Source organism: Erpetoichthys calabaricus, chromosome 18, assembly GCF_900747795.2.
Source record: "Erpetoichthys calabaricus chromosome 18, fErpCal1.3, whole genome shotgun sequence".
NCBI lineage: Eukaryota > Metazoa > Chordata > Cladistia > Polypteriformes > Polypteridae > Erpetoichthys > Erpetoichthys calabaricus.
The window spans coordinates 64,866,621-64,880,038 of record NC_041411.2 but is presented as its reverse complement, the minus strand read 5'-3'; the positions used below and the strand labels follow the sequence as shown (position 1 = coordinate 64,880,038).

The window sequence follows — 13,418 nt, the reverse complement described above, 5'->3', positions numbered from 1 at the left end:
AATCCCAAAACAATAAAGGTTTTTACATAGGTTAAACACCAGTCTTCCTGTCTCAATGGCATAAATGTAAATGGTTACTTAATGGAATAGTTTCATTATTACAGTATTTTTACGACTGAAAACTAATTCAATTTTGCTCACATTGCTGCCTCATCACTAATGTTATGTTATGTTATAAGTAACCCAGGCACTAATGTGTGGCAAAGGTCAAAGGAAATAAAATAACAGAAGTAAAATCAAGAACAAACTTGAAACCAAGAATTATCGGAGAGCAGGTAAACCGTGTGAAAGAAAACTAATTTACAGTATACATCTAATAATAGAAAGGACAAACATATTTGAAATAAATTATGCAGTTATTTATCTTAACTTGGTAAACATACATACCTGGGTATGGAATAGAAAGAAGGGTAAAGTCTGCATACCGCTGAGCCTTGTCTACCTTTTCAGAAGAAGTCACACTGCAGATCAAGAAAGTTCCATAATTAAATGCTCAGTACTAATAATTATCACATTATCTTTTTATGAGTACAATTAAACATTAGCATTTTTATTTTGCATCAACTTTACAAATACAGGAATAACAGACATGGGTTTAAAGTGATGTCTATTGAGTAACTATTGCACAATGTACTTTGAAGGTCATCAAACAAAGTGCATTGACATACAGTGGAATGCTACATAGAACTTACTTGAGGCCAAACTTCACTTTCTTGTTTTCCACCATAAGGTCACAGATGTACCGAACAGAGAGATATCGAAGTAGTTTAATATCGTGACCTCTGACTTTGTCAAAAAGCTGTGAATCTCCATTTCTACAGCAACCAAAAAAGTGCACATCAGAAAACATAAAATAAAGTTGGCACAATAGTTACAAGAAACAACTATCTTTTAAAACAGTTGGCAATCTAAATTTCTTATATTCAATATTTCAAATTGCACTAGAGTTAGAGACAGCATTTAAGAATTAAGGTAGGGAAAAGTGTTTGCCACATTTTTCTAATGAAGTTAGTCAGACTTATTAGGACAGCCTTCTGACCAATATGAAAGAATAGACTTTTCAAATGCAGGCTGTTCTGCAGAGCTCCATTATAACTTGCCTCTCAAGTTCCCTTTCAGCTAAAGTATACACCTAGAACTAGGTCTATAATCTCTTAATGCTTTCTGACTGAAGTGCTTAAAATCAAATTTTGGATTCTCTCTGTATACACAGACTTAATCAGCCTGTTTACATAAAGAAGGGGTAACATAATTTTGTGCAGAAAAAAAAGCTGGTCAAATTGCTTATGACATGCCAATAACTGGTGAACAGTAAGCTTTTAAACAGTTCTCAAGTAGAACAATTGAATATACTAAATATTCAACTGGAATCATCAGCATGTGTTCTATCCTTAGAATATATTTTGATTTAATCTTTATTCAAAGCAACTTGCAAAAAGGGTGGCACGGTGGCACAGTGGGTAGTGCTGCTAGATCGCAGTTGGGAGACCCGGGTTCACTTTGTGGAGTTTGCATGTTCTCCCCGTGTCTGCATGGGTTTCCTCCGGGTGCTCCGGTTTCCTCCCACAATCCAAAGACATGCAGGTTAGGTACATTGGTGATTATAAATTGTCCCTAGTGTGTGCTTGGTGTGTGTGTGTGTGTGTGTGCATGCCCTGTGGTGGGCTGGCGCCCTGCCCAGGTTTGTTTCCTGCCTTGTGCCCTGTGTTGGCTGGGATTGGCTCCAGCTAACCCCCATGACCCTGTAGTTAGGATATAGCGGGTTGGATAATAGATGGAACTTGCAAAATGACAAAAAGTACCAAGTTAACAGGTGATACATAACAAACACTACAAAAAGCTTAATAGTACTATACAGTTAGTCCCAAGGTTACAAACTAACTAGAAGTTAATAGCATAATCACAGCTGTTGTTCCTTGAATATATGTGAGGGGTAGAAAGACTAAGTAATCCCAAAGACAAGGCATTTCTCTCATTCATCTGTGAGACACCATGTGAATTCGGGAATTTTTTGTGGGGGAAGGGCTGGCACTGCATTCTCAGAAACCTGTACTCTTCACCCTAAATTGGTTTAAAGCTACAACAAAGTTTTGAATAAATAAATAAAAGTAAGTAGTGCATTAAAAGGGTAGTGTAGATAATTACAGGTTTTCTTACCCCCAATTGATTCTTAAATAGTCTACATCATTATTTCTACTGATATTTAGAAATAAATGTGTATTGATTGCTTAATATTATTGCCATAACCGGTGTCACACACGTGCGACTGGGAGGCAGCTAGAGGGCCTGAATAATAATAATACCACACCAGACCAGGGGGTGGCAAGCTGCACTAACTCTCTCTCTCAATCTTCTGTAGACCATCTATGGGAAATCCCACTAGGTACCGGTGCCATAGATGACATCATTTCCAGTACCAGCCTCATTGATGACATCACTTCCGGTATTGGCGCCGTTAAGGATGTCACTTCCGGGTCTGGTGCTATTGAAGACATCACTTCCAGTTCTGGTGCTGAAGACATTACTTCCTGTACTGACTTTTAAAGCCGCCATGTTCTCACTATCAAATCAGTTCTGTTTTGGACATTGAACCAATCACAACTCAACCAAGGCATAATATATGGGTGGCTGCCCCAAACCTTTGATGTCCTCCAAACCCCGAGTCTTTTTGTGACACCGGACAAATGCATAAATGTTTAACTGATAATTTATTGTGAAAACATTATATTACTATACCTCTTGCTACAGCACATTTGCCAGGATTTGTAACCCATACTTACATACAGTGGTGTGAAAAACTATTTGCCCCCTTCCTGATTTCTTATTCTTTTGCATGTTTGTCACACAAAATGTTTCTGATCATCAAACACATTTAAGCATTAGTCAAATATAACACAAGTAAACACAAAATGCAGTTTGTAAATGGTGGTTTTTATTATTTAGGGAGAAAAAAAAATCCAAACCTACATGGCCCTGTGTGAAAAAGTAATTGCCCCCTGAACCTAATAACTGGTTGGGCCACCCTTAGCAGCAATAACTGCAATCAAGCGTTTGCGATAACTTGCAATGAGTCTTTTACAGCGCTCTGGAGGAATTTTGGCCCACTCATCTTTGCAAAATTGTTGTAATTCAGCTTTATTTGAGGGTTTTCTAGCATGAACCGCCTTTTTAAGGTCATGACATAGCATCTCAATTGGATTCAGGTCAGGACTTTGACTAGGCCACTCCAAAGTCTTCATTTTGTTTTTCTTCAGCCATTCAGAGGTGGATTTGCTGGTGTGTTTTGGGTCATTGTCCTGTTGCAGAACCCAAGATCGCTTCAGCTTGAGTTGACGAACAGATGGCCGGACATTCTCCTTCAGGATTTTTTGGTAGACAGTAGAATTCATGGTTCCATCTATCACAGCAAGCCTTCCAGGTCCTGAAGCAGCAAAACAACCCCAGACCATCACACTACCACCACCATATTTTACTGTTGGTATGATGTTCTTTTTCTGAAATGCTGTGTTCCTTTTACGCCAGATGTAATGGGACATTTGCCTTCCAAAAAGTTCAACTTTTGTCTCATCAGTCCACAAGGTATTTTCCCAAAAGTCTTGGCAATCATTGAGATGTTTCTTAGCAAAATTGAGACGAGCCCTAATGTTCTTTTTGCTTAACAGTGGTTTGCGCCTTGGAAATCTGCCATGCATGCCGTTTTTGCCCAGTCTCTTTCTTATGGTGGAGTCGTGAACACTGACCTTAATTGAGGCAAGTGAGGCCTGCAGTTCTTTAGACGTTGTCCTGGGGTCTTTTGTGACCTCTCGGATGAGTCGTCTCTGCGCTCTTGGGGTAATTTTGGTCGGCCGGCCACTCCTGGGAAGGTTCACCACTGTTCCATGTTTTTGCCATTTGTGGATAATGGCTCTCACTGTGGTTCGCTGGAGTCCCAAAGCTTTAGAAATGGCTTTATAACCTTTACCAGACTGATAGATCTCAATTACTTCTGTTCTCATTTGTTCCTGAATTTCTTTGGATCTTGGCATGATGTCTAGCTTTTGAGGTGGTTTTGGTCTACTTCTCTGTGTCAGGCAGCTCCTATTTACGTGATTTCTTGATTGAAACAGGTGTGGCAGTAATCAGGCCTGGGGGTGGCTACGGAAATTGGACTCAGGTGTGATACACCACAGTTAGGTTATTTTTTAACAAAGGGGCAATTACTTTTTCACACAGGGCCATGTAGGTTTGGATTTTTTTTCTCCCTAAATAATAAACAGCATCATTTAAAAACTGCATTTTGTGTTTACTTGTGTTATATTTGACTAATGGTTAAATGTGTTTGATGATCAGAAACATTTTGTGTGACAAACATGCAAAAGAATAAGAAATCAGGAAGGGGGCAAATAGTTTTTCACACCACTGTATACTGTATATAAGGGAATACTGTTTTGAAAAGAATCATTCAAATTTCATATACTGGTTAAGATGACAGCTCAGCTCTCTAGTTAAGTTGTGCAGTATACTGAAAGGGTACTGAGAAACTCAATTTTTAAAAAGGTATGGTACCAAAATTTAATCAATTTCAGTAGCAGAAGTAAATGACAGCTTTCAAGCATCTTGTGCCGAGTCGTTTATTGGCATGATCTCAAAATAGCCCATCTGCTCTTTGTTGAAATATACATAGTACATCTCCCCCCAGTCTGCAAATAATATAAACACTCAGAAAACTCCAAGGAGGGTCCAAATCATTCAGTGTATTGATTGAGGAGTGTGGCGGAGCAGAGAAGTTTGAGTTTTTTTAGCTGCTTTTAAATTTTAGCATGGGTTAGGTTGGACAGATATGCAGTTGTCCATTATCTGGTTATTGAATGAAAAAATATCACATACTTACCTAACACTGTCGTCATCATCTGGAAATTCATCTGTTTCTGCCCAGGCATCATCTGAACCACCTTCAGATATGTGAAAAGTTAAAAGGGTTTGGAGGAGTCCAGTTAATAGAATGAGTAAAAATTAATTATAATCTTATTTTATACTGTATCGAATACACTTTTTGTTGATAATCATATTATACAGTATATACACATTTTCATATATTCTTTCCTTCTTAATATATACATCATATAAATGTTTGGAAGAGGCTCCTTTTTCTTCCAAATCATTCCAGCACAGACCTCTAAAGGCAGTAATCTTTATAAGGAATCTGTGCCAGAATAAGCGTTGAACACATATGGAAAAAGCTTTTACAGCTAATCTGAAATTGTGCAATTTCATTTTTGTTTTTCTTTAAAACTTTAGTGGTTTGCTTTTATGTTGTTTTACATATTGTTCATGTTAGGATAGTAAAGGCACTATAAATTAATTAGAACATATACCACTTAAATGACAACAAAAGAACCCATTTGTCAAACAACAACTTTCATACATTCATTTTCAGGAACTTGCTTTTTCAAATACTGAGTTGTAAGGAGCTGGAACCAAACTTGGCAGCATTGGGTAGAAGACTGCAACTAACTATGTACAGTAAACCAGTCCACCAAACACCACAAAAATGTTTTAAAGTCATCACATTAATCAAATATACATATCTTAATATTATGAGGATAAAGTCAGATATGCAGTGGAAATATAAAAGCATATGGTGGACAATGTGCAATAAACACAGACAATGACTGGCCCACTGACCCAACATAAATCACTGGTGATCAGCCAAGTTAATTGTTACCCTACATTGCATACCTCATCCAAAAACAGTTTCTCTTAGGTGTGTGGAAGGAGTGTAGGGAAGAATAATTACACGGAAAGCCAAATACCGCAGATGTAAGCGGTATAATATTGTTTATATACTGTATTATATTGGTCTCTCTAAAGCTCAAATAATTTTAAAAAATAAATTTTGCAGTATTATGAGATACAATTTTGGTCCACCTTTTTGACTTCAGATCACCGGAGATAAAATAAATTTAGAATTTGTTTTCACTCTACAGTTGGAATAGTCATCAATTCCATTAGATGAAATGAATATAGACACAGCCTTGATTGAACCATATTTTTGATAAACACAGTGTAAAGTATTTACACTGCATACAAAATTGAGCTTACCTGAGAAAATGTAATTGTAGCCTGTTCTTCCATACAGTTCACCCCACCCAGCTAATGTAGAAGAACGACAGATATGCTAAAGACATAGAAGAGAAAAATAAGGCTGCCCAATCACAGGTATTAAATAAAAGTATGCAAGTCAAAATCCTTCTTTATGATGCTGAATTCTGACTGTATTCAAATTCTCTTCAGAATTTTTCAAAACTTGGCAAAAACATCAAGGTTATTTTAGAATTACATGCCAGACCTGCACTAAACCTCATCATCTTATTGTATTTCACATAAACAGCCATTTTAGATAGGGCTCTGTAATCATACAACTCTCTTTGTTTGGTGGGGGTTAACTGCCAACTTTCATGGAGTATCTTTGGAGCAAACATTGTACTTGCTACATTATTTTCATTTGATTGTGTGCTGTTTTGTTTATAAACGATCGATTGGATGGATGGATGGATGGATAGATAGATACTTTATTAATCCCAAGGGGAAATTCTCATTCTCCAGCAGCAGCATACTGATACAATAAACAATATTAAATTAAACATTGATAATAATGCAGGTAAAAAACAGACACAAACTTTGTATAATGTTAAATGTTAATGTTTACCCCCCCGGGTGGAATTGAAGAGTCGCATAGTTTGGGGGAGGAACGATCTCCTCAATCTGTCAGTGGAGCAGGACAGTGACAGCAGTCTGTCGCTGAAGCTGCTCTTCTGTCTGGAGATGATACTATTTAGTGGACATAAGTAACATATTTAATAGTTAATCAGCCTTTCGGTTCCAGTATTTATACTGGAAACATGGAGAACAGTAAATCAAAATCTGACCTGGTGCAAACTGCAATTTCAATGAAAAACTACTGACATATTTTAACTTTTCTATCCACATTTGCGTTTGTACAAACAGTTCCATCTTACCAGGTACTGGCACACTCTACTGTCAAATGTACTTACATTTATTTGATTTTAAAAAGGAAGGAAAATTATTCAGTGTGCACAAAACATCAAAAATGAGGAAGTACTGACTTGTCTGTTTATCTGGGCTAAATAATGGCACTCTGAAATAGCTATTGTCACAGTTTAAACTTTGCAACTTCTGCATACATTATCAGAAATGGTGCTCTTAGACAATTAACAACTGCTTACAGTTATCTTCATTTTTATATGTTGCCCTCTGTTCTTCAATAATGAACATCTCTCTTATTCTCACCTTCTCAAGTGGATTTAGTAATAAATATGCTACATTAATAATATGCTCACCTTTCCATTATAGAGGATAACCGGACAAACAAACCTTCCTCGACATCTTGCCATTTTGCTCCGATTCACTAAATCCTGAAGCTTGCTTACTTGCAAAGTGCTTTCATATCTGACAAGACAAAAACAGAACACTTGTTGTTAAATCAATATACAGTCTTAAACCATTACAGACAATCTGTTTAAAACTTACAAAATTAATATCTAAGTGTGTGAAGTACAAAGTACAGCAACATTTTTAATGATTGTAGTATAAGCAACAGTATTATGCATTAAAATAAATATTCTAAAATATACACACAATGTTTTATTTCAAAATGTACTTAGGATTTTGAAGTATTCTATACTAAATGATTAAATAAAGGACAAATACTAGAAATATAAAAAATGGTCTCCCACTCCAAGAAGTAACTGTTCATAACATTCTAGCAAAAAAACATTTGTTTTGCCAGCTTTGAGCTAGTAACAGTATAACAGACATGTGGATCACATGACACGAGTAATTTAAGATTTTTTTTTCCTTTTTCCATAGACTTCTTTACAATATATGCAGCTGTACAGAATGAGTAACTTTAAAGCTCCATTATGTCAGACATTTTTCTCTCATTTTCCATGAAAACAGGAGATTAAAATTTTTCCTTAACCATCTATATTAGGTAAGTAACAAAAAAAAAAACTCTCTCTTTAAAGCATCTCCAGTGTTTTTGTTGATATTTCTCCAGATTCTTTGGTTTATATCTCACACACTGCAAAATGTGCAAGTTACACTGTAATCATTCCATTTTAATTTCATGTCTCATGTAAGCACACACACAAGCCATTTCAGCACCACATCATGCTTACCAGCTACAGACACATGCTTTGCTTTGTAATATTCTTCTCTCATGCCAAATACTACTTATAGGAAAATTCCTCCATATCAGTCACTATGAATACAGTGGAAAACATAAATTCCAAGGGAAAGAATAGTGTCAAAAATCTTTGACAAAAATGAATTATTTCTAATTTTGTTTTGTTGTCATAAACATGTCTTATAAGTACAGGTGCCATTGAATTTCTGGAATTGAAAAAAAAATTGTTTCTAATTGGATATATCAATTATTAGCAAGTATTAAGGCTTTTACTTCATGATTCCTCTAGTGCTTCTTAAGCTGCCATTACAAGATGACACAGGCTCTTTTTTCCCCCAACTAAATTTATAATTAACTCTTCATTTAAGACCGCAACTTTCCTGGACAAATGAATATATGGAATAACTGTTACAATATAAATAAATTTGACCTAAATGTTGGGTTTGATTGGTTTTAAGACTGCAGGTTTGCACATGTTTGCAGTAAAGTACATCAGTAATCTACGCAATAACCCAATAATTACTGGTCCAACAAACCTGTTAGTGAGGCATTTTTCACAAGTACATTAAGTCCTTACAGCATGCATTCCTGCCATCTCACTGATCGCTGTCTCCAAATACCATTCTGTGTCACCAAAATTTTAAACTACCGTGTTCTGCAGTCACTCTTATTCTAGCATATAGACCTTGGCAAAACCATTAATGCAAAGAATGAAAAAAAGTACTGATGATGCAGAAAAAGATCTCCAGACCACAACTATTAATTTTAAACACACCATGTGAAATAACCAAACAAATAAGTAAATAAATACATAAAAGTATGTTCAAACTTGAAGAAGAGAGGCAAGGTATGTAATCACTCCATGAACTCCTTTACACATCACGCACATGTCTGCTGATTGAATGATCTGACTTCCTCATTCTTAATGACTAACATTTCTAGTTAGTATTGCACAATTTAGTCTTAATGACTAAAAGAATAGCAAAGGAAAATCTATTATTCAGAAGTCACATGGCAGGTCAAATGGTAGCATACCCTGCTTGAGTAGAAAAACTATTCACCAGAATCAGCTGGAATCATGGGATTTTTAAAACGGTTAAAACTCAGTTGTGTCCGGTCATAGCACTTTTTGTTCAAATGAATGCGGAACCATTTGCTTATCAGTATCATAAAACACAAAAAAAACATCATTACCTGTCTTTATCATGTTCCAAACTTTCATATTCTAAAAAGACAATCTGCCGAGGATAGTGCCCACAAACCTCCCCATTTGTATTCTGAATTATGCTGTACTTGTAATTTCTGCCAAACAGCTCCAAACACCGTTTCTCAATTTGTTCCACCTAAAAAAGAAATCCAAATGTTGAATTAAAACAAGCAAGAAAATAAAATGAGTGAAAACAAACAGCAGTACCTGCCTTTAAGACTCTGTAGATAGCCAAAAGTCTAACATTATCAAACCTTCCCAGTCCAATTCAGGGCTATTCACTTCTTGACATGATGACAGTTTATCATGGCCCACTCATGTACACACTCACTAGGCGGACAGTCTCTAATTAACTATACAAATATCTAGCAAAATTTTCAAAAACTAAAACAAGATAAATGATGAATTAGTATAACATTATGGATGATTTTGTGTCAGAACCTTCAGTAACTAAAAACAGACTAGGCTGGTTCATCAGTGATTTTCTAAAAAGGAATAGTGAACAATTCCAGAAGATTATTCATAGATCATTTTAAGTTTGAAAGTTTTTCTATGCTTGTTGATGGATTTGAAATTGGCAGCATGGACTGGTGACACCAACTGAAACATCACATTAAATGGGGACTAATGGTGCTGTACATCATGAGGAAAACTTTTTGTAATGAGACAAAATTATGAGTAGGGGAAAAAAAAAAACCTTGTGCCCATTAATCTTCAGTGTAATTAATATTCTGATACAATTCAATCCATGTGGAAGGTGTCTTATAGCGCTGTCTCTTTACATTTATCTTTCTGAAATAAAACAACTCCTACTACAGCTAAATGTTTTTGGTACAGAGAGTGAAACATGAGGCTAACAGAGACATACAGAACCCGTCAAAAGTCTGGACACACCCAGAAATGTTCAGGTTTCTGACCAAATTTGATACATTTTTACGCGGATACCATGAAATCAATTCAAAAATACTGCCAACATAATGTTGCTTGAAATGACTGATTTTTAACTTATGTTTTTATATAAGACTGCAAAGTCCCATTTTCAGCAGCCATTATTTCAGTGTCCCAATGGTCGACATCCTCTTCTTTTACTTAGTCATGTTTAAATACTAACTCGTTACTAGAGAAATATCAGTAATTGCATTTGCACAATTGAAATATGGTATTCTGTTAACTTTGGTTGCAAGATACAGTACTGGCATTCATTAACTTTTTTCCTGGGTTCCAAAATATAGCAGCTTTCTCAAAAAAAAAAGTATTTTACAGAATGAAGGTTATTCCACTTAACTGAAGATTTCACACAAAAATGTCTATTACACTTTTGAGAGAAGAGGGCAAACAGGATCTTTTCACTGCTGCAGGTGACACTGCTATTTGGCGTGAATTTAAGGATGAAGCCACTGAAGGACCTGTAAGGCATTTCTTTCTCAAACTACACACTCCATTGTCCTTATCTGCTTATGCAGTCAGGTCTTCCCCTTCTTTCACTATCCTGGTTAGGATCCAGTTTACCCTATTCTCTCAAGCCTGTAGTAGACACGTTTGTACAAAACCTTCCGTTTTTTGGCAATCTGTCACATGGAATAACCTTAATTCTGCAAACAACAACAAGCAGTTTCATTCTGGACAATTTCTGAAGCCAGACCTGAACTTTAGCAATGCCAATACCTTGAAACCCAAGTAAACAAAACAAGATATCAAAGGTGCAAAAGAAACTACAAAGGTTTCTCTAATAACCAATTTGCATTTAAAATAACTAAAGATATGCAAACATTGATAACCATTAGGATACTGAATGAAGTACTGACTTAAGTTCCTTAAAATGGAGCTTTCCAGTCTTATGTGAATAAGAAAGTTTAAAAAAAAAAAAAAAGTAATTTCAAGCAGTAATAGCTATTATCAACACTGATTATGTCTTGGCTGCATTTTAAATCAATTAACTGGAATCGTGATAAAAAGGTATCAATTTCTATGAAAAACATGAACATTTCTGGGTATGCTGAGATGTTTGTCTCATACTGTGCCTATACAATTACTGTATATACAAATAATTAAATCAGCCACTCTACAAGCATGGAAATGTTCAGAACTACAATACATGAATCTAATGTTTTAACACTTTAGATAAATAAGAAACAATATAAATATTCAAACAACCCAAGAAGATATATTACAGTAATTCAGTTAAATATTATAAATCATGCATAGATTACCTGAAGAGTGTGCTTATAAACTCAGTACACAAACATTCTATTATTATCTGCTCTATGCATATGCTTGCTAACGCTGAATTACCTTTGGATTGACTTCTTTCGCCCGGTACTGACATTTCGAGAAGTAATCAATGAGCTCAGCTATCTCTTCATTCTTCTTCCCTGAAATCCCCGAGGCTGTGAGAGCCGACGAGGCCATCGCAGACCGACCTAGAGGGGCTCCTCTCGCTGCCTCAATCCGGACGGTGCCCCCTTCAAAGACCGCAGCACCTTGGGATGCGCCTGGACCACCTGGCCATCTTTTCTTCGGAAGTCTTTTCTTCACCGCCCGCTTTAGGGGGCCGGAGCCGGGGAAGCCGCGGCGATTCAGGGCCCCGGGCGAGTGGAAGCCCAGCGAGAATGAAAGGGCTCAATGCCGAAATGACAAGAGACAAGGGGCGGGTCTGGACAGGCTACAATCATGCAGCGTGCTCTTCAAGTTTCTTTCACTAATACAGAAAATAAAAATTTAAATCTCAACCCGTGAGTTCTCGGCGGCAAGACAGATTCCTTCGATTTCCAATTAACATAAAATGAAGCCAACGAAATCACTCACTTCCACTTTCAGGAATAAAAGGACAATGCAATAGGTGCAGCTTGAAAACTTTAAAACATGGACATTTCTAATCAAACAATTAGAACAATTAAAAGGTACACAATTAAATAATTATGCGGGTATTCGAGAAGTTGCCGCAATTCTACCCTTCAAAAAGGAGCTCTTTCTATCCACACAAAGCTGGGAATATGCCGCAGGAAACACCGTTGCTTTTCTGGCCTGGTATTCAATTCCACTGTTTCAGGTGCTTCCGGGAAGAAAACGTATCCTTCACTTTCCGAAAGTTTAAAAAGCTCCTCATCCTGATAATACAACTAGAAAGCAAATAGTGACGGTCTCATTTTGAAGTAGTAAGGCAGCAAGGTCCAAATGTCGGTGAGCAGCAGGCGATAAACAGGAAGCTTGTAATAGCACGTGACTCAACCACTCCGCTACCAAAGGAGGATGGGAAAATGAGTAGGAACGGAAACTAAGCCTACAAATAAACGGAAAAGGACGAACACGGACGGATCGCGTTTTGGTTTGTTAAAGCAGATTTGGAGCTGCTGTGTTTATTCTTAGTGTATGGTGTAAAATATATTAATAATATTACCTGTTGAAACCAGGTCAGGAGGTTTTCAGTTGGCACCCCAGGGATATGCACACCTGTCTGTACAAATCATAATGTGCCTTTTTACTTACAAGTAAAAGGAAGTTTAGTGATGGGGTCGAAAAAATTCACCATTGAGTTAAGTTTAGATTTTGCTTCTATGATTTTCAAACGTCACAACAAGTAGATTTCTGCACGGTGTTTGTAGGAGTGTCTTTGGAAAATCAAAACTGATTTTCACATCTTAAAATTATAATTGTTGTCGTAGAATTTTTGCATTGTGTTGGACTCCTGGATGACTACATCCTAGAAAAAACTGAAAATTTTAGAACTCGAGGTTTCAAAGATATCCACTCTGAACATCAATATCTATGTACAACGATACATTATGAGAACCTGGATTTATCTCCTTCAAACAATCATGTTTGTCTCATGACAGGTTCCAGGACTATTGTTTTTGGTCCAGTTTGGTTCAGTACTTATCCCCATAACCTTCAAAAACTGTTTGGCCCACTGTATGTCCAATAATAAATGATGTAGAACTTGTTTAATTTAAGCAGAATCTTTGCTGTTCCTCTGTTTAGTCGTCTATAAGGGACCAGCCCTTATAGATTTGCAACATTTTTCCA

At 36.5% G+C, this 13,418-nt stretch overlaps 1 protein-coding gene across 2 annotated transcripts in view; it reads right to left on the bottom strand.

The window, feature by feature from the left end:
* Nucleotides 1-12,650, bottom strand: part of mtmr14 (myotubularin related protein 14) — a 67,191-nt gene extending 54,541 nt beyond the window's left edge. The window contains exons 1-7 of one of the 2 annotated variants that reach the window (XM_028823959.2): nucleotides 11,688-12,650; nucleotides 9,383-9,531; nucleotides 7,341-7,449; nucleotides 6,082-6,157; nucleotides 4,871-4,931; nucleotides 693-815; nucleotides 388-461 (exon numbers count right to left, since the gene is read on the bottom strand). In XM_028823959.2, coding sequence (XP_028679792.1) covers nucleotides 388-461; nucleotides 693-815; nucleotides 4,871-4,931; nucleotides 6,082-6,157; nucleotides 7,341-7,449; nucleotides 9,383-9,531; nucleotides 11,688-11,804 — 709 coding nt within the window. In that variant the 5' untranslated portion in view covers nucleotides 11,805-12,650. The remainder of the gene's footprint in view (nucleotides 1-387; nucleotides 462-692; nucleotides 816-4,870; nucleotides 4,932-6,081; nucleotides 6,158-7,340; nucleotides 7,450-9,382; nucleotides 9,532-11,687) is intronic. The other variant, XM_028823957.2, reaches the window with a different exon arrangement.
* Between the last annotated feature and the right edge of the window lie 768 nt (nucleotides 12,651-13,418).